Source organism: Gymnoscopelus braueri (genome assembly GCF_963280865.1).
Source record: "Gymnoscopelus braueri genome assembly, chromosome: 14".
NCBI classification, from domain to species: domain Eukaryota; kingdom Metazoa; phylum Chordata; class Actinopteri; order Myctophiformes; family Myctophidae; genus Gymnoscopelus; species Gymnoscopelus braueri.
Genome location: NC_137619.1, coordinates 12162251 through 12180816, shown reverse-complemented (window position 1 = coordinate 12180816; position 18566 = coordinate 12162251). Strand labels below are relative to the sequence as shown.

Here is an 18566-nt window from a genome sequence, read left to right as displayed (position 1 = left end):
CCCAGAACCCCAGAGCCAACACCAGTGGGCTCCGACCCAGCACATAGGCCTACTGTGCTTAAAATATTTACAATTATGTTCAATGTAAAATATTTACAGCCCCTGGGGCGGCCGGACAGGCAGACGCATCCGCCGCTAAATGCTCGGGCCAACCCTGCAGTGGATTCAATCTACAAAAACAAATCTTTCAAAAGATTCTGCTCTGTGATACTTTTTGCTCTACACTTCTGCTTAGAAGACCCAGTCTTGGACTGTTCTGTGGCGATCAACAAACCCAGTGTAATCACTCACACCTGGGCCTTATATACAGTAGCCGTGTGTGCCCGTAGAACTGCTGTGTCTTAAAGAAATATCCACGTTTTAAGCGAGGTGAACACATTTCTACCCATTAGCTGCTAACAAGAAGCTGTGGTCAGAAGGAACTAACTGGCACACAAAGGGTTAACTCATTCACTGCCACTGACGTAAAAAACGTAATTTCTTCCAATTACCAAATCTGCCACTGACGTAAAAAACGTAATTTTGCAAAATATTTTTTTTAAATAGATCTCAACGTCCTTCATCTCTCGCAGTGACACGTTTCATTGTAGCACACCCGGAAACGGAAATACGTCAAATCGAAGATTTTCGGTTCCGTCCGCTTCCGGTTTAAGTCCTTGACATGAAAAAGTTTGAAAACCGCTGCTATGAAAAAAATCCTATTCGTGATTTCATTGTGTTTTTGGTGTTGAACGTTGGAGCATAATATACGCATGCCTTTTTTCTATACAAAGAAAAGAAAGATACATATAAACAAAGAAATGACTGACAATGATCGGTACCAATCAGGAACGAGCGACCCCCCCATCCCCTTCCATTCAATGGACAGGTGGCGCCATCTTGTGAGGGTTTCCGCTATTACTTTCAATGGTGTGACGTCATGTTCTCTTTCTATATAATCAAAATAAATATTGTACTACGGCCAGAACAGGCCAAATATTTAATAATTTTATACTTTCAAAAAGGTTCACAAATAGTGGAAATAGGGCATAGCAGTGGCGGCCAATTTTCTGGTTCCATCGTTCCAGACCATTAATTTTTCCCATAGAGATTTCCAAAAATATTTATATCAATTAATTTAAGCCTAGAATCAAGCCATCCAGGATCCTGGTGAATCATGACCATAAAACATTTGATTTTGTGAGATTTTTTTTTTGAATATTTAATCATATGATATACTATATATAATAAATATAAATTGCGTTTTTAAATATTTTTTTTGGCCGCCACTGCTATGCCCTATAGTACATCGACAAGCTCACCAACGCGTTGTGAGCTTTTAGATCTGCTATTCGTGTATGAAATGTATTTTTCAACAGAAGAGTTCAGAGTAGGCCTACAGATGAATGGAAACGAGTCTGTAGGCCACGAACATTTGTTTTCTAAGAAAATAAAGGAATTTCTTTGATTATTTGTATTTTATTCATGAAATTATTTTTGAAAAATGTTTGAAATTGTGTTTCTTTTTGGATCTTTTAAAAGAATAATAATGAATGACAAAATTTTGGAAGCTAAAATAAAGGGACATTCACTCGTGACCCACGAAAATGGATCCGCGACCCACAAATGGGTCCCGAACCACTGTTTGGGAAACAGTGATGCAATAAGTGTGACAGGCGTATCTATGTCCAGTATCCTGTCCATCGGCGTCGTGTCCTGCTTCCTGCTGGCCTTCTTCTGGGATGAAACCACGGTGGTGGGCGGAGCCAAACGTAGCACCGCCTTCTTCGTCATCACCTTCTTCCTGGCTCTGGTGGACTGCACTTCCTCCGTCACCTTCCTGCCGTTCATGATGCAACTTCCTGCCCACTACGTCACCACCTACTTCATCGGTGAGGGCCTGAGCGGTCTGCTTCCTGGCCTGCTGGCTCTGGCGCAGGGCGTCGGCATCACCAAGTGTGTCAACGTCACTTCTGCCAACGCCACCGCAAACTCCAGCTTGTTGCAGGTATCATGTATACTACATACCTAATACTTTTTGCACCTTATTTCTATCCTCATGTACATACCTAATACTTTTTGCATCTTATGTCTAACCTCATGCTCCTATAAATATCTTAGAATTTTTATTTGACTCTAAGCTGCTCCATTCACTTCTTGGTTAACTTATTACTTAAAAAGGCCTGTGTACTTTTTTTTACTATCTATTTTTGGCCCAGACATGTTATTTTCAAAGGCAGACAATTAATGTCAACGAGGTCGCGATGACCTTGTTGACATTTGTGAAACCACACAGTGCAACCCTCAGTGATTATTAACCATCAGGGGATCGATCATACTGGAGATAAATATTCTGTGACTACTTGAAAAAGGTAAGAAAATCGAAAAATCGCAGCCAGAAATAAGTCTTACAGTTAATGAATACATTAATAAATTGACCCAAAAGTAACAACAAAACAAAGTATTTCCTTGCTTGCGGCAATGAAAGTATTCCATAAGTGTTGGACTGGGCGGACACGGTCGCCTCGTAAAACAAATGAAAGTATTCCATAAGGTCCGGAAGACTCGTCCCAAAACACCCACGCCCCCATTCTATATACCGCCGGATTTGCCCGGGGGGCGACTGTGTTTTGGGGTGAGCTTTTTGGTATTCCTGCCGTCGCCTCGGTAAACAAGGAAGTGTAGTGGATCAAATAGAATCACTTTTCGGTTACTGCATCGTCTATTTCTCACTTCAAATGTTTTCAAAAACATTCTTGAGAGCAATGTTAATTGTAAATGACATGCTGTGTTTGTTTACATGGCTGGCATGTTGGATTACAGCATAAAATCAAGCAGCGCAGGTTGATATGAGCAGGTGTTTCTGAGTCTTCGTCTGTATAATCGGTCATTATACAGAAATAACACACAGCTGAATTCAGCGATCGACCAATAGAATCAAGCATTCAACCAAGCTGTGTAATAAGACAATGTAATTGATTCTGATTCCTCAGACCCAGTACCTTCCTCCTCACTTCTCCACGGAGGTCTTCTTCTTCTTATTGGCAGCCATGATGTGCGTGAGCCTGGCGGCTTTCTGTGCGCTGGACAGACTCCCTCGCACCTACGACCTGTCCACCGCCAACCTGTCCACCGCCAACCTGGTGTCCGGCGCCGTGGCGTCCGTCCCCTCTGGCCTGGACAACCCAGCAGCAGTGGGGGAAAGTAACTAAGTATATTTACTACTAAGTAGTACTGTATTTAACCACTTAGACCCTGTAGTCTTAGAGAAACCGGACTTGAGTTACAACTGTACTGTGACCGATTGTTTCCGTCTAATCGCGGCACATTGTGAGCTTGTAGATCGGCTATTTTTGTCTAATGTTCACCCCAGAATATGGATACTGGGGTTCAAGTGGTTAAGAACAGTTTTGAGGTACATTTACTTTTTACTTGAGTGTTTCCATTTTTGGACACTTTAAACTTCTGCTCCACTCCGCATTGGGCCACCACTAGGCCCAATGCACATAATCACCCTGAAGGGCTTTAATTTTCAATAATGACCAGCTACATTATCCCGCTTATTACACGGCTACTTAATAAATACATTAATACATTTACCCAAAAGTAACAACAAAACAAAGTATTTCCTTGCTTACGGCAATGAAACTATTCCATAAGTGTTGCACTGGACGGACATGGTCGCCTCGGAAAACAAAAGATTTTTGGACACTTTAAATTTCTGCTCCACTCCGCATTGGGCCACCACTAGGCCCAATGCAACTTGTCAGCTTTAGATACTAGTTACTTTGCAGATTTACAGCACACATTAACCACTTAAACCCTATTTTATACTTTGAGGGCTGTGTACAGTTCAGTGAAAGTTCACATTCTGAACAGTGACATCATCGGTAGGCAGATTTGGTTATTTCAAACAAAATATATATTTTTCATTTTTTTATGCATGTTAACTTTCCAGGATATTAGCTTGGATTCCCCATCGATGATGTCACTGGTAGGCAGGTTTCTGAACTGTTCACAGCCCTCCTCTGAGACACAGAGTGAGTAGACATCTTATAATGATCTTTAGTGAGGACCAATTATATAAAGATAAGTATAATGATATTATAATGAGCATTAGTGAGAACATTAGAGAGCATTAGAAAGAAATTATATAAACATAAGGTTGAACATGGGCGAAGTGGTCCTTTTAAGTCAGTGGTTCTCAAAGCAGGGACCAGGGACCCTCAGGGTTCCTTGTGGGGGTTCCAAATGGACACTTACAGGTCTGTAACTCTGAGATAGCAGAGGGGGGTTCGAAGCCTGTCCAGGTTGTATTTGTGTATTTGAGAATTTGTTTGGAAGTAATTACTAAAAGGTTTGGGAATGGCGTTGGGGGGTATGTTTAAACTTAAAATAAAAATGCATATTTTATAAGTGTTGATCTGGAAGACGGTAAATAGTTTTAGCTTTTTGAAAAAAAAGTGGAGCAGAAGTGATCAAGTCGTTTTTGAAAAACTGTCCAGCAGCAACAGCCCAGGACGTGAAGGCGCCCCAGCAGCAGCAGAACGAGGACAGCGGTCAGAGCAGGCCTCTGCTGGCCAAGCCCAAACACTCTGTCTACCAGATGGCTTTCATCTACTTCCTGGTGGTGTGGATCAACGCCGCCACCAACGGGCTGCTGCCGTCGGTGCAGACCTACTCCTGCATGCCCTACGGCAACCTGGCCTACCACCTGTCTGCCGCCCTGGCCTCTGTGGCCAACCCGCTGGCCTGTGTTGTTGCCATGTTCTTTCCAAACAGGTAATACTGTACTGGTCACCCACTGGTATACTTAAGTAAAACATTTGAGTACTTTTTCCAAGGAGTAAACTTGCTGCGTTGTGTTGTGTTGTTTGCAGGTCTCTGGTCTTCTTGGGTGTGCTGAGTGCGTTGGGCTCTGGGTTTGGAGGCTACAACATGGCCATGGCAGCCATGAGTCCATGTCCCCTGCTTCACAGCTCTACCATAGGAGAGGTTCTCATTGTAAGTGGTGATGATAGAATATAGAATAGAACCATGCCATGATACGTCACTCCATCCGTCTGTCTGTCTGTCTGGACCATGTGATGACTATAGAGAACCCAAGTCTGACATCACTGCCGCTAGAGGCCGCTATCCCTTTGGGTCACAGAGTTATGTTTTTCCATTGAAAATACCATAGGGGAATCCTAGACCATGTTCAGACCACAACGGTCTCTAGATCGCATCAAATAAGGACTGTGTTTCAAAAAATTTACAAATCAGCCCCGCTTCATGGAAATGAAGCATCAACTGACGATGGAAAAGTACAAATTTATCCAAAGTGTTCGAAAATAGACGTTATCCAATTCAACTCAATATCATAAACGACACAGGGTCACATACCTGACAGATGATTGGAACACAGCTCTTATATGACGCGATGCTAAGATGACCCTATGGGATTTTCTGTAGAAAAGATACTTCTGTGACCCATAGGTAGTGAATGACGTCAGGACTTCGGTACTCTATGATTTGGTGTTTTGTGTGCGTGCGTATAAGGGGCCGCTCTGTCATCTCCAGGTGGTGTCGTGGTTCTCTTTCACCGGAAGTCTGTCCTTCGTGAAGGTGATGGTGGGAGTCATCCTGAGAGACAGGAGCCACAGCGCCCTAGTTTGGTGTGGAGCGGCGTCACAGATCGGCTCGCTGGTTGGCTCGGTCACCATGTTCCCACTGGTCAACGTGTTTGATCTGTTCAAGTCAGGAGACCTCTGCAACACTGCATGTCCTCCATCAGTAGTCATTATTACCCCCCGAAATAATCTTATTTGAACTGGGGACCCCCCACCCTGACAAGCACTTGGGATTGTAGGAGTTTGACTCGGTTCCAGATAAATATTGTGAAAATAGCAGAAGCTCAGCTAAGCTTGTAGATCCGCTATTTTCAAAATGTTTCCCTCTTTCTTATATTTGACAATTTGGCCAATGTTTGACCATTTTTTATTGCATAGTTTGTTGATTACTTTTGATGCAGTAATGTTCTTATGTTTTTCTTTTAGAGGTATAAAAAATGTCTTAAAAGTCCTTAACTTGTCACTTTATAAATCTGCAGATACCCTGTATACACTTATACTGAATGTTGGTTTCTTGTTGAGTGAGTAAACAATGTTGCACATTAAGCAAATCATCTGGGATCTCCCTGGGGGTCCCGACCCACAGTTTGAGAACCACTGCTCTAAGACGGTGGTTCTCAAACATATTCATATCAAGGACCCCCAAATTAATATATATTTGACTACAGACCCCCATCTGAAAATATTTTGTGCTGTTATGTTTCAAAAACGTTCCTTTTTTGTTTTGTATTGAGGACTTTCAAATAGCTGATGTATATAGGTTTAAAGGGTTTAAAGTCATTTTAAACTACTTACAGTAGTTAACTCATTTAGCTGGGGACATCCTGGAACCACCAAGGACCCTGTGATTTTGAGAATTACTGCTCTGTGCCACTGTTTACTGTTTACCCACCCAATCTTAAGTCAATGTAACTTTTTAATAACCTTTCCTACCCCAAAATACCAAAAGAACAGATTTGTCATTACACTGTACTTAGAATATTATTATTTATTGTAGCCTACTTCCCTGGGAGAAAAAAAAAGAAGGGGGAAAAAAAGTATAGCCTTACAATTGGCCTGGTGGCCGACTTACTGTATGTAAAACACATGTTTTGATATTAAGCCTTCAGATTTTATGCAAATTTCACGCAAATCGGTACACATGATCTCTATAGTCATGTGATCAAGACGGATCTGTTTCATTTTTCATATTCCATCCTGATTGGCTAAGATTTTAAAAAGTTTGCAGGAGTGACCCGTTTTGAAAACAATGCTGCAAATCATGAACGCACTGTCCAATTGCGGTGGAACTTTGCACGCACATTCACGCTACGTTCAGGAACAAATGCCACCCTTTTAACATTAGCCTATTATAGCGCCACCAGGAGGGCGAATTTTGCTAAACTTTTTTTTTAAATATTACTCCTACACATTTTGTCCAAACATCATGCAAAACGGTACACATTATCTCTATAGTCAAGTGCTCAAGACGGTTCTGTCCGATTTTTCATATTCCATCCTGATTGGCGAATTCCAAACATTGCTGGCCCACAATAACCTACTACAAAGTAAAAGAGTGAGAAATGCCAACAGGTACAACACCAGAGGGAGCTCCACTGATCTCATTCACCCCATATTCGGCACAAACATGGGGATAAATTAATTCTACTATTATGCCACTAAAATGTGGAACGCCCTACCACCAGCCATCGAAAAGTGCGACTCCCTATCCTCCTTCAAAACCGCCATAAAAGAGCACATGAACCTTTGTAACTGGACCTAGACAAGTCTTCTAGCTTGCCAAAATAAATTACCCCCCACAGTTTTTCTGTAAATATGCTTTTACTGCTCCTAATGTTGAAGATTTCTTGTATAGTATTGTATGTCTGTATATGTCTTGATGAATTGAATACATAAGACCACAATGGAAACAAACCCTCAGAGCTTTTTGAGTTAGCATAACTGCATCCCTGTACTTTTTGCAAACTATTAATAAAGGGTTTATTCAATCAATGAAAAAACACTTTTCACCACAAGGTGGCAAATTTAGGTAGTTTTAGGTAGTCAGGTGACATCTTAAGATGAACAAGAAGAGAGAGAAAGAACAACACCAAAACTGACTCTGTCTCCCGTTTTTCCCTGTTTGTTCAGGTAAATGAAGCATTAGAACATTATGTGTTGTTCAATTAACACTTTGTACTGTAAAACAAAGTTTGTCTTGGTTTTGTGCCAGAAATGTTGTGATTTTGTATTAGTTTATTGCGTGTAGTGGAATCTGGGCCTATGCAGTCAGATTCATGGCAGCCATTACTGCTGCTCACAAACATGTCCTGTAGTGTGTTTCACATACTGTACAGTATTTCTGTTTTTTAGTGTAAAAAGCTCCTGTTGTAGTGTTTAACTCTTTGACTGCCAGAGTGATACTGTAATAATGTCACCCCACTGCCAGAGAAAAAGAGTGATTTTTACTGTGCCTTTGAAAAATTATGGAATATTCTGATCTCCGTCCTCACGGCTGGTTACACGCACGGGGTTCCCGTAGTATTGGGGCAAAAAGATTATCCGCTTGCGGCGATCCATTGCACAGCTGTGGCCATTTCAATCAGGCAGTTTTTTGTCATAAAGCAAGAGGAACGGGGATATGGGCGTTTCCCCACAGGGAATAAACAGGAAGCAAACGAGCTTTATTTTTGTAAAATGACGTAATTTCTGCTTCTCTCATTCACTCGCTGTGAAGGGACCATGCATCGGCTAGGTAAGAGCGCCAACTGGTGGATTATTATTTATTTTTTTTAAGGGCGCGTTTCCTCGTCGTTGGCAGGGTGAGCCCTGGCAGAATTCGAAGCGTTAATGTGTCCATGTCAGTCAAAGAGTTAATGTGTGATTCTACTTTTTGCATTGAGATTTTTATTTTATTTTTGTTTTGATTTAGTTAGTTAATCCTCTCCATTAGTGCCTTGTAATGTGTCCATTGTAGTATGCCAATACAGTATTAACCTGTTGTTAGAACAGAAGCATGTTGATATGACATTTGAAAATAATTAATTCTAAACATATTACTGGTAAAAGTCAGAGTACAGTGTATTGATGCTGTGAAGAGTAAACACATGGGAATGTGAATATGGAAAAGATGTGTCTTGTGATTTTGATGAATGTGTAAGAAAGAAGAAAAGATGGGCTTATTGTTATTTTGTGAATATAAGAATATTGAATACAGTAACTGAAACTCTTTCAAACAAAGAAAGAAAAGTAAATGGTGATTTAACTTGCACTATTGTTAATACATTGAGACGAGCAAGGAAGAGAGAAAGAAAACCAAAACTGACTCTGTCTCCCGTTTGTCCCTGTTTGCTCAGGTGAACCTGCAGATCAGTTTTAAAAATATAATTGGTTTACTAAGCCACACCCCTGGGGCGTGTAACAGAAGCATCTGAACATTGTGTTGAACAGTCTAGCTCCAGAGACTACAGTATATCAGGTTGATTGTGTGTTGTTTTCCTCCAGACCTCCTCAGCATCATCATGGGTCTGCTGGTCCATCTCCTGGCTTGTGCGTTCGGCCTGGGCTCCTGGGTGGAGATCAACGGCCTGTGGGTGGAGCTGCCGCTCATCGTCAACGTCCTCCCGGAGGGCTGGGAGCTTCCCTCCTACCTGACGGTCTTCATCCAGCTGGCCAACCTGGGCCCCCTGCTGGTCACCGTCATGCACAGAGTGCGACCGGGCCTGCTGAGGGAGAACGCCGTCATCTACAGGTACTGTACGTCCGGGGACTCCCAGGAGTCCTTGATGTGGGTACCAGGGGGTAACGAGCAAAATTAGTTAATTTCACAATCCTTTTAGCCACTATAACCATATTATTTTATACTTCGGCTATTCAAAAATAGCAGATCTACACGCTCATAGCGCGGCACCGAGTGCTATGAACTTGTAGATCTGCTATTTCAAAAGAAATCCCTGGCACAAAATATTTTTTAGATGGGGGGGGTCCTTGACATGAACAAGTTTGAAAACCGCTGGTATAAAAAATTGCTATTAGTGATTTCATTGTGTTTTTGGTGTTGAACGTTGGAGCATAATATATGCATGCCTTTTTTCTATACAAAGAAAAGAAAGATACATATAAACAAAGAAATGAGTGACAATGATCGGTACCAATCAGGAACGAGCGACCCCCCATCCCCTTCCATTCAATGGACAGGTGGCGCCATCTTGTGAGGGTTTCAGCTATTACTTTCAATGTATCTATGTCCAGCATCCTGTCCATCGGCGTCGTGTCCTGCTTCCTGCTGGCCTTCTTCTGGGATGAAACCACGGTGGTGGGCGGAGCCAAACGTAGCACCGCCTTCTTCGTCATCACCTTCTTCCTGGCTCTGGTGGACTGCACTTCCTCCGTCACCTTCCTGCCGTTCATGATGCAACTTCCTGCCCACTACGTCACCACCTACTTCATCGGTGAGGGCCTGAGCGGTCTGCTTCCTGGCCTGCTGGCTCTGGCGCAGGGCGTCGGCATCACCAAGTGTGTCAACGTCACTTCTGCCAACGCCACCGCAAACTCCAGCTTGTTGCAGGTATCATGTATACTACATACCTAATACTTGTGGCACCTTATTTCTATCCTCATGTACATACCTAATACTTTTTGCATCTTATGTCTAACCTCATGCTCCTATAAATATCTTAGAATTTTTATTTGACTCTAAGCTGCTCCATTCACTTCTTGGTTAACTTATTACTTAAAAAGGCTGTATCTCGGCCCCTGTGTACTTTTTTTTTTTTACTATGTATTTTTGGCCCAGACATGTTATTTTCAAAGGCAGACAATTAAGGTCAACGAGGTCGCGATGACCCTTGTTGACATTTGTGAAACCACACAGTGCAACCCTCAGTGATTATTAACCATCAGGGGATCGATCATACTGGAGATAAATATTCTGTGACTACTTGAAAAAGGTAAGAAAATCGAAAAAATCGCAGCCAGAAATAAGTCTTACAGTTAATGAATACATTAATAAAACGAAGTATTTCCTTGCTTGCGGCAATGAAAGTATTCCATAAGTGTTGAACTGGGCGGACACGGTCGCCTCGTAAAACAAATGAAAGTATTCCATAAGGTCCGGAAGACTCGTCCCAAAACACCCACGCCCCCATTCTATATACCGCCGGATTTGCCCGGGGGGCGACTGTGTTTTGGGGTGAGCTTTTTGGTATTCCTGCCGTCGCCTCGGTAAACAAGGAAGTGTAGTGGATCAAATAGAATCACTTTTCGGTTACTGCATCGTCTATTTCTCACTTCAAATGTTTTCAAAAACATTCTTGAGAGCAATGTTAATTGTAAATGACATGCTGTGTTTGTTTACATGGCTGGCATGTTGGATTACAGCATAAAATCAAGCAGCGCAGGTTGATATGAGCAGGTGTTTCTGAGTCTTCGTCTGTATAATCGGTCATTATACAGAAATAACACACAGCTGAATTCAGCGATCGACCAATAGAATCAAGCATTCAGCCAAGCTGTGTAATAAGACAATGTAATTGATTCTGATTCCTCAGACCCAGTACCTTCCTCCTCACTTCTCCACGGAGGTCTTCTTCTTCTTATTGGCAGCCATGATGTGCGTGAGCCTGGCGGCTTTCTGTGCGCTGGACAGACTCCCTCGCACCTACGTCCTGTCCACCGCCAACCTGTCCACCGCCAACCTGGTGTCCGGCGCCGTGGCGTCCGTCCCCTCTGGCCTGGACAACCCAGCAGCAGTGGGGGAAAGTAACTAAGTATATTTACTACTAAGTAGTACTGTATTTAACCACTTAGACCCTGTAGTCTTAGAGAAACCGGACTTGAGTTACAACTGTACTGTGACCGATTGTTTCCGTCTAATCGCGGCACATTGTGAGCTTGTAGATCGGCTATTTTTGTCTAATGTTCACCCCAGAATATGGATACTGGGGTTCAAGTGGTTAAGAACAGTTTTGAGGTACATTTACTTTTTACTTGAGTGTTTCCATTTTTGGACACTTTAAACTTCTGCTCCACTCCGCATTGGGCCACCACTAGGCCCAATGCACATAATCACCCTGAAGGGCTTTAATTTTCAATAATGACCAGCTACATTATCCCGCTTATTACACGGCTACTTAATAAATACATGAATACATTTACCCAAAAGTAACAACAAAACAAAGTATTTCCTTGCTTACGGCAATGAAACTATTCCATAAGTGTTGCACTGGACGGACATGGTCGCCTCGGAAAACAAAAGATTTTTGGACACTTTAAATTTCTGCTCCACTCCGCATTGGGCCACCACTAGGCCCAATGCAACTTGTCAGCTTTAGATACTAGTTACTTTGCAGATTTACAGCACACATTAACCACTTAAACCCTATTTTATACTTTGAGGGCTGTGTACAGTTCAGTGAAAGTTCACATTCTGAACAGTGACATCATCGGTAGGCAGATTTGGTTATTTCAAACAAAATATATATTTTTCATTTTTTTATGCATGTTAACTTTCCAGGAATAGAAAGCCTGCAGTTTCTATTAGCTTGGATTCCCCATCGATGATGTCACTGGTAGGCAGGTTTCTGAACTGTTCACAGCCCTCCTCTGAGACACAGAGTGAGTAGACATCTTATAATGATCTTTAGTGAGGACCAATTATATAAAGATAAGTATAATGATATTATAATGAGCATTAGTGAGAACATTAGAGAGCATTAGAAAGAAATTATATAAACATAAGGTTGAACATGGGCGAAGTGGTCCTTTTAAGTCAGTGGTTCTCAAAGCAGGGACCAGGGACCCTCAGGGTTCCTTGTGGGGGTTCCAAATGGACACTTACAGGTCTGTAACTCTGAGATAGCAGAGGGGGGTTCGAAGCCTGTCCAGGTTGTATTTGTGTATTTGAGAATTTGTTTGGAAGTAATTACTAAAAGGTTTGGGAATGGCGTTGGGGGGTATGTTTAAAATTAAAATAAAAATGCATATTTTATAAGTGTTGATCTGGAAGACGGTAAATAGTTTTAGCTTTTTGAAAAAAAAGTGGAGCAGAAGTGATCAAGTCGTTTTTGAAAAACTGTCCAGCAGCAACAGCCCAGGACGTGAAGGCGCCCCAGCAGCAGCAGAACGAGGACAGCGGTCAGAGCAGGCCTCTGCTGGCCAAGCCCAAACACTCTGTCTACCAGATGGCTTTCATCTACTTCCTGGTGGTGTGGATCAACGCCGCCACCAACGGGCTGCTGCCGTCGGTGCAGACCTACTCCTGCATGCCCTACGGCAACCTGGCCTACCACCTGTCTGCCGCCCTGGCCTCTGTGGCCAACCCGCTGGCCTGTGTTGTTGCCATGTTCTTTCCAAACAGGTAATACTGTACTGGTCACCCACTGGTATACTTAAGTAAAACATTTGAGTACTTTTTCCAAGGAGTAAACTTGCTGCGTTGTGTTGTGTTGTTTGCAGGTCTCTGGTCTTCTTGGGTGTGCTGAGTGCGTTGGGCTCTGGGTTTGGAGGCTACAACATGGCCATGGCAGCCATGAGTCCATGTCCCCTGCTTCACAGCTCTACCATAGGAGAGGTTCTCATTGTAAGTGGTGATGATAGAATATAGAACCATGCCATGATACGTCACTCCATCCGTCTGTCTGTCTGTCTGGACCATGTGATGACTATAGAGAACCCAAGTCTCAAGTCTGACATCACTGCCGCTAGAGGCCGCTATCCCTTTGGGTCACAGAGTTATGTTTTTCCATTGAAAATACCATAGGGGAATCCTAGACCATGTTCAGACCACAACGGTCTCTAGATCGCATCAAATAAGGACTGTGTTTCAAAAAATGTACAAATCAGCCCCGCTTCATGGAAATGAAGCATCAACTGACGATGGAAAAGTACAAATGTATCCAAATAGACGTTATCCAATTCAACTCAATATCATAAACGACACAGGGTCACATACCTGACAGATGATTGGAACACAGCTCTTATATGACGCGATGCTAAGATGACCCTATGGGATTTTCTGTAGAAAAGATACTTCTGTGACCCAGAGGTAGTGAATGACGTCAGGACTTCGGTACTCTATAGCCAAATTCCAAACCCGAAAATCTCGGCCACTCGCTCACTCCCACTCGGTCACTCCGACTCCAAACCGGAAGTAGTCAGGGTCCAATTATTCAGTTGCTTCTTGGAGGAGGCGAGTGGAGTCGAGTGGAGGAGCCGAGGAGGCTCTCCACTTCCGCATTTAGCGAGTGTACATCAAGTGTAGGCTCGACCACTCTCCACAGCTCCTCCGCGGCAGACTTCCGCATCACGTTTACACGTTTTTTTTTTCTTCCCCTTTCTCCCGTGACGTATACATGGTCCTCCTCCACATGTGGCCACACAAACAATGCTTGAAACCCGAAACTGTGCCGAAAACACCGGCTGCCCCCCCCCCCCCTTCGCCCCCGCCGATCACTCGTTGCGCATCTCACACACACACACACACACACACACACACACACACACACACACACACAGTGTAAATTAACAGTAAAGACGCAACAAGCCACTGGCTTTATTGCGTTGTATGATATAAAGCATAATACAATTATATACATTGTAATATATTGTGCACACTTATTCTGTCTAAAGCTGATAGTTCATTTCTCTCCTTGCATCATGCCTCAATGCAGTGCATGGACTACTATAAATTACTGTGACAAAGATTATGTTTTTAAATAATGTATTGTATTTATATATAGGCCTAGACTGAATATAGGAGAGGACACTTTATGCTTTAACTATAACCGTACTCATTCAATTCTAAACCGATTCTTAAAATTTAAAATTCTCTATTAGCTGTGAAGGGTCTTCTTTCATGTCTATCAGTCATGATTTATTTCGCTATCAAACAATATCAAGCAAAATCACAAAATCGTCTGAGTTTTTTTCTTTTTTCTTCGTCCCAGAAGTGGGGGGGATATCACCCAAACTCTCAAAACCCCGGACATTTGAAGGATTTTATAAAACCCCCTTAGACAGCCCCCCAAAAGAGGATATGTCCGGGTAAAAGATGACGTATGGCCACCCTGCATGAATGATGTAATTCAGAGTCAGATATACTCTGTAATATACGGTGGCTGTTATAAGCAGCAGTGCCGTGCGGGACTGCTGCGGGGGGTGGGGGGTCTGGGGACTGTACGAGCAAAAAGAGGGACGGGTCAGGATTTAATTCATAAATGTAAGTTTGCTCATCCTGGCGCTTCGTTCACTATTTCAGGAATAAATGGCTTTGCACAAAATGTTAACTATAAAGATAACAATGTGGCCATCCACATTGATGAATTGTCTATTCTTATATTCTGTATTATTCTATACCTGCATATTATTCTATGCATGTATATTTTCATCCACGGCTCTGGTCCAGCTGTTTGAAACGTCATAAGTGATCGCGGAATTTGCCGTTGCTTTGAAATGACGCTAAGTGCAGTCCGATCCTTTGACGGCAACCGCTCGACCACTCCGTCCTCGCAAATAATCCTCGGCTCCTCGCAGGGGCGGGGCTTAGGTGCGAGTGGAGGAAGCGAGGAGAGTGAGCGAGTGACCGAACTTTGGGGAATGGAATTTGGCTGATGTTTTGGTGTTTTGTGTGCGTGCGTATAAGGGGCCGCTCTGTCATCTCCAGGTGGTGTCGTGGTTCTCTTTCACCGGAAGTCTGTCCTTCGTGAAGGTGATGGTGGGAGTCATCCTGAGAGACAGGAGCCACAGCGCCCTCGTGTGGTGTGGAGCGGCGGCACAGATCGGCTCGCTGGTTGGCTCGGTCACCATGTTCCCACTGGTCAACGTGTTTGATCTGTTCAAGTCAGGAGACCTCTGCAACACTGCATGTCCTCCATCAGTAGTCATTATTACCCCCCGAAATAATCTTATTTGAACTTGGGATTGTAGGAGTTTGACTCGGTTCCAGATAAATATTGTGAAAATAGCAGAAGCTCAGCTAAGCTTGTAGATCCTCTATTTTCAAAAAGTTTCCCTCTTTCTTATATTTGACAATTTGGCCAATGTTTGACCATTTTTTATTGCATAGTTTGTTGATTACTTTTGATGCAGTAATGTTCTTATGTTTTTCTTTTAGAGGTATAAAAAATGTCTTAAAAGTCCTTAACTTGTCACTTTATAAATCTGCAGATACCCTGTATACACTTATACTGAATGTTGGTTTCTTGTTGAGTGAGTAAACAATGTTGCACATTAAGCAAATCATCTGGAGCCTCCCTGGGGGTCCCGACCCACAGTTTGAGAACCACTGCTCTATGACGGTGGTTCTCAAACATTTTCATATCAAGGACCCCCAAATTAATATATATTTGACTACAGACCCCATCTGAAAATATTTTGTGCTGTTATGTTTCAAAAAATTTCTTTTGTTTTGTTTTGAGGACTTTCAAATAGCTGATGTATATACTGTAGGTTTAAAGGGTTTAAAGTCATTTTAAACTACTTAGTTAACTCATTTAGCTGGGGACCATTGTGATTTTGAGAATTACTGCTCTGTGCCTTCCCCAAAATAACAGATTTGTCAATACACTGTACTTAGAATATGATTATTGTAGGCTACTTCCCTGGGAGAAAAGAAAAGAAGTGGAAAAAAAGTATAGCCTTAAAATTGGCCTGTCATAGCGCCACCAGCAGGTCTAATTTAGCAAAACACATTTTTGGAGCAAAATGCCTCAAATCATGAATGCAGTGTCCGATTGAAAGTTCTAAGAAGAAATGGCACCCTTTTCACATTGGCCCTATTATAGCACCACTAGGAGGCCACAATAACCTACCTGGGGCCTATTTCACGAAAGCAGAATTAGGGGTTAAGCCTGGATTTAACACCTATCCTGGCTTAATTTAGCCAGGATTAGCGATGAATCGGTTTCATGAAAGCTGAATTATCTTGCCAGATTAGCTTAGCCAGTGCACCCTGGATAAGTTTATCCATGACTCGATTTCACGAAAGAAAATTTACGCAATCCTACCTTAGTTATCATGGAAATTTTGCTGGGAAGTTACCAGGCTAACAGCCAAGTTTACTTAATCCAGTGCCTTGTTCTTCAAGTTTTTCCACAGTTAATTCAACACATGTGTTTGTATATGGACTCATTTTAATGACCCTGCATTTAAATAAAATAAAACAAATACAATAAGATATAATCAATTTAATTATATTACTGAAATAGTGTGTGACCATGAATCATAATTGTTTCACAATGACTCGTGATATGTCATTGTCACTCTGTTAACATAGTTCATATTGTTGTTAGATGTTTGATAATATATTACAGATTTTTTTTATATTATAAAAAATGTCTGACATACACATACACATTTAAGCAGTAAATCTGAAAAACTGAGTTTTCTCACGCTTATTAAATTCTTATGCGAAAATCGAAGATCTACAAGCCCGAAAATAAACTTGCCTTTTGGCGGCCGGACCCCCCTTACTTTGCTGGTAATGGCGACCCCCGTTACTGCCACGGGGACCCCCGGTTACCGCCGCGGGTATCCCCGGGGGACCCCCGTTACTCCCATGGACGGCACTGCAGATATATAAATAATTAGATTCCATGTAATCTCAACATATTATGCATGGCGCATATAATAGCATTGTAGATTATTAGGCGTCTAGGCGATAATTCCAATATTCACTATACACTCCTCATGTTTAAGCCTAACTGAATTATATATTTATGGACTAAATCTATGGGATAAATAGATCTCCCTGGATCTATTTATTGCGGCCGTGTTTCCTTTCTTGCTTATTATACATTTTACTTCCTAGTATGATTCCATGAGCTGCTGCAGTGCTGCTGTTCAGCCACAGAGAAGAACGGCTCCATGATTGGTCAAGTTCAAGGATTCTGCTATCGACTTTCATGGTCTTTTAAAGGAATACGTGAAGCCTGGCTTTACCATCCTGGCTCGACACAACCTGGCTCGACAAAGTAGCTCCTTCTCAGCCTGGCTTGGCATTCATGGAACGTAATAAACCAGGGGCCTGTTCCTCAAAAGGTGAATTAGAGCTAAAGCCTGGCTTTACCACCTATCCTGGCTTAATTTAGCCAGGATTAGAGCTGAGTCGGTTCCTCAAAAGGTGAATTATCTTGAAGATTAGTTTAGCCAGTTCACCCTGGCTAAGTTTAGCCTTATCCGATTCCTCAAAAGAGAATTGAAGCAAGCCTAGCTTAGTTACCATGGCAATTTAGCTGTGAAGTTAAACAGCCAAGCTTTATTAATCCAGTGCCTTGTTCTTCAAGTTTTGTGAAATAGCTGTTAGTCCAATGACTCCAATCATAAACCAATGAGTTTTTCTACACTTATTAAATTCTTATGCGAAAATCAAAGATCTACAAGCCCGAAATGTTTTTGTCTTATGGCGGCCGGGGGTCCCCGGCCCCCCATGGACCCCCGCCCCCGTGGACCCCCGCCCCCGTGGACCTCCGGACCCCCGTGGACCCCCGGACCCCCATGGACCTCCGGACCCCCGTGGACCCCCGGACCCCCATGGACCCCCGGACCCCCATGGACCTCCGGACCCCCTTGGACCCCCGGACCCCCATGGACCTCCGGACCCCCGTGGACCCCCGCCCCCGTGGACCCCCGTATACCCCAGACCTCTGTTGGGGGTCAACGGGGGTCCGGGAGTACACGGGGGGCCCGGCCCCCCGTGTACTCCCGGACCCCCGTTGACCCCCGTGGACCGTGGACCCCCGGCCGCCAAAAGGCAAGCTTTTCCCTTGTAGATCTTCGATTTTAGAAATTTGAAATTAGAAAATTATTCTAAGTGTTTATAATTATAATTCCAACATTCACTTAAACTCCTTATGTTTAAACCTGAACCTAAAACTGAATTATATATTTATGGATTTGTATATAAATTAATTGCATATTTTTGGACAACTTGTGCATTTAATTTGTCGGCAATACTTTGCCACGCTTTCTCCCTGGATCTATATTTATTGCGGCCGTGTT

At 42.8% G+C, this 18566-nt stretch overlaps 3 protein-coding genes across 3 annotated transcripts in view; 2 read left to right on the top strand and 1 right to left on the bottom strand.

Moving 5' to 3' along the window:
- The window catches only part of col17a1b (collagen, type XVII, alpha 1b), an 89634-nt gene that overhangs the window by 1430 nt on the left and 69638 nt on the right, over positions 1–18566 (bottom strand). The gene's annotated exons all lie outside the window — the stretch shown is intronic.
- Positions 1664–9004, top strand: LOC308099985 (solute carrier family 52, riboflavin transporter, member 3-A-like; the record flags this gene model as incomplete). Its single annotated transcript, XM_080448887.1, has 6 exons — positions 1664–1987; positions 2973–3173; positions 4517–4761; positions 4860–4983; positions 5542–5754; positions 8927–9004. 6 exons carry the CDS (start codon positions 1664–1666, stop codon positions 9002–9004), a joined length of 1185 nt encoding a protein of 394 aa, XP_080305013.1.
- Positions 9092–15480, top strand: LOC308099984 (solute carrier family 52, riboflavin transporter, member 3-A-like; the record flags this gene model as incomplete). Its single annotated transcript, XM_080448886.1, has 6 exons — positions 9092–9321; positions 9822–10137; positions 11120–11330; positions 12660–12927; positions 13026–13149; positions 15232–15480. 6 exons carry the CDS (start codon positions 9092–9094, stop codon positions 15478–15480), a joined length of 1398 nt encoding a protein of 465 aa, XP_080305012.1.